General features: G+C 59.3%; 1 protein-coding gene across 1 annotated transcript in view; it reads right to left on the bottom strand.

Annotated features, from left to right (window-relative positions):
- Positions 1-2,312: 2,312 nt before the first annotated feature.
- LOC104167682 (prominin-1-A-like) overlaps positions 2,313-2,809 on the bottom strand; it is a 10,049-nt gene continuing 9,552 nt past the window's right edge. Inside the window, 2 exon segments of the mRNA XM_009708004.1 lie at positions 2,313-2,364; positions 2,745-2,762. Of these exon segments, the coding sequence (XP_009706306.1) occupies positions 2,313-2,364; positions 2,745-2,762 (70 nt within the window).

Here is a 2,809-nt window from a genome sequence, read left to right on the forward strand (position 1 = left end):
GGAGGGATCCTGGTTTGTGAAACCGCAGTAAAGATGCGGCAGGGCCTCCCCCAGACAAGGGCTTGGCTGCAGAAAGTCCCTGTGGTGGAAAAAACTCCGGCAAAGGGGAAGAGGAACTGCTGCAACGGTTCTCTAGAGGCTGGCTATTGATGAGCCCTTCCTTATGGTGGGCCTCGTGCTGTGGCCGTGGGGCACCGCAAGTTTCCCTCCCACGCAATGGAAGTGGATTCTGGCAGGCGCTGCTCACATAAGCGGGGGTAGCCTGACCTGAAAGGAGAGCTGGCGGCAGCCGCTCTGGGTGTTTTGCAATGAGCCGTCCTCGCCTCTTCCCCGAGCAGGGGCCTGATGCTGCTCTCACCTGCCTCCCAAGGCTGCTCAGGAGGAGGAGGATGGACCCAGGCCCCTCTTGGAGCCACAGCTCCAGGGACTGGGATGCTCCCCTGGGGCAGCGCTGAATGGGGAGCTGCTGAGAGCAAGCCCCACGCTTTGGCAAAGGCTGCGCAGTAATGCGGGGGGAGATTTTTCATTGCCAGGGCTGGCTTTGGATGCAGGTGGCCACGGTGACGCAGCGAACAAGGGGAGTCAAGCTCCCTGCCTACCTCCTCCATGAGCTCTGCAGAGAAGAAAAGGCCATGTTTGGAGGCTGAGCAGAGATGGGAGCGGGGAGGGAGCAGTGCCCGCAAAGGCAGCGAGCGGAAGCTGAAGCCAGCAGCAGTTATGCACGGGCTGGCGTCCCCGAGGGGTACAGCAAGGGAAGAGGAAGCAGGGAATGCTGTGCGGTGGGGACAGCCTGGGCCTTGGGGATGGAAACCTCCACATACAGCCCCCAGACAAGCACAGAACGGTCACGACTCAGGAGGTTGAGGGTTTAGGGTGGGGGAGAGCAATGGCAGAGGGAGACAACACAGCTAAATGCTTTCCAAAGGGCTGCCAGGAAATCCCGCCCTGAAGGACCAGAAAGGGTGGGCATCCTTGGGGGAAGCAGGGGCTGAGCCACCACGCAGGACAGATTCAGCTGGGTGATAGGCAAGCACAGGGCTCTTTGCGGTCGGGATGAGTGCTGGGGGGAGATAGCAGGAGGTAAGGCCGGTGCAGCTTCAGATAACGCCTGAAGGAAAAAAAAATAGCGATTAGAAGATCTGAAGGCAAATGGAAAAAGCGATAAAGCAGCTGCACATAGCGGAGAGCGAGCTGGCCAGCTCGGCCCCGTCACTCGCTCCAGAGAGACTTGGACTTTGCAACGAAGGAAATGAGTCAAACTGCTCACGTACGTCCCCTGTGCCTGACCCTGCTTTCGGGATGGTCCCTGTGCTTGCGCCAAGGAGCAGCACAAAGCAACACTGCACTCGCCCCACCACGGCTGCAGACCAAGTCACCCTTGGCTTATCTGTGCATGCAGCCCCTGCTGTGCCCCTCCGTGCCAGGCAGGAGTGTCTGACATGTAGGGGTGGACACTGGAAGTCCCCATGCCACCATACCCAGCAGAAGGAAGGAGGTGCAGGCTGCAGGCACCCCATAAACTAACAAGAAACCCACAGATAACACATAGCCGGGTCGCCAGAGGGCATAGGGAAGTGCCTGTGTGCTGGGGGCAGCATGAGGTGGCACCTCATGGACAGGAGGATCTTGGTGTGGCTTTCCCAGGGGAAGGACCTGGCACCCACCCAGGCACAGGTGCAAAAGGCTGCCCAATGAGGGGAACATCACCCAGCCCCAGTGACGCTGAGCAGTGGTCCTGCATCGACTCATGGGCTGGGTCAGGAGTCCAAGAGCTGGCTGTGGGCAGAGCACGCTTGGGGACCCCAGCAAGAGCCCTCTAGTCCCAGGCACAGCCCCAGCTTGTGCCAGCAGTGGGGAACCCTCCCTGCCCCTATCGTTGCATCCTTCCATCGCAGCCAGATGTGAAGAAAGCACACAAACACCTCGTTTATTGTTTGACACCAAAAAAAAAATATATTAAAATCACAGCCTTGGAAAGCGTCAGGCTCCCTGCAAAAATAAATAGTCACATTTTTTGAGCAAGGAGCCTGGGTGAGCAGGTTCCTGCTGGCCGGCAGCACAGGTTGTGGTGGCATGGATGGCACAAGCTGCCCTGAGCCCACGGGGGGCTGGTGGGAGGTGGGGGGTGTGAAGTCCCACCTGGGACAGCACAAGGGGCAGCCCTCCTCCCACACATATCGGAGCATCGTCACATAATGGGAATTGGGGAGGGGGTTTCAGCCAGCGAGGGGGGCCCAACCTGCTCCCCAGTGTCCAGGGAGAAGGCATAGCAAAGTCCATCTCCTCCGTGCCCATGCTGTGGGCAACAGGGGCTAATGCCTTGTGGATGGCCGTGGGATTTTGTAGAAGTTGAATGTGGGTGGCCTGCAAAACCAAGGTCACCTATGTCACCTCCTGCCACAGAGAGGAGCAAGGGACAGCCCAGGGTGCGCTGTGATGGCCAAATGCCATCCCACCCCTGTTACCCAGCAAGGGTATGGAGACCCCCCCACCCCACCAGCTTGGGGGAGGCTGGGAGCAGCAGCACCCCCAAACTTAGGACTGTGGGAAGATGATGGGGGGACCCTAGAACAGTCTACACTGCACAGGTCCCACCTTCCCAGTCCTCCCCTGGTACCAGAACCCTCCTTGGCCTGCATTTGCCCTGTTCCCCTCCTCGCCCCCCCATCCCTCTGTGCCCTGTCCCTCCTCATGCCACAGGAGCTGCCCCCCACCCCACACGGGGACCTGATGCTGCTACTTACATCTCCAAGGCTTCATTCCTGGAGGGGAGAAAAAAGAGGGGACAGTGTCAGTGGGGCAAGAAGAT

The sequence above is a fragment of the Cariama cristata genome, unplaced genomic scaffold, assembly GCF_000690535.1.
Source record: "Cariama cristata isolate BGI_N322 unplaced genomic scaffold, ASM69053v1 scaffold24239, whole genome shotgun sequence".
In the NCBI taxonomy this organism is placed as follows: domain Eukaryota; kingdom Metazoa; phylum Chordata; class Aves; order Cariamiformes; family Cariamidae; genus Cariama; species Cariama cristata.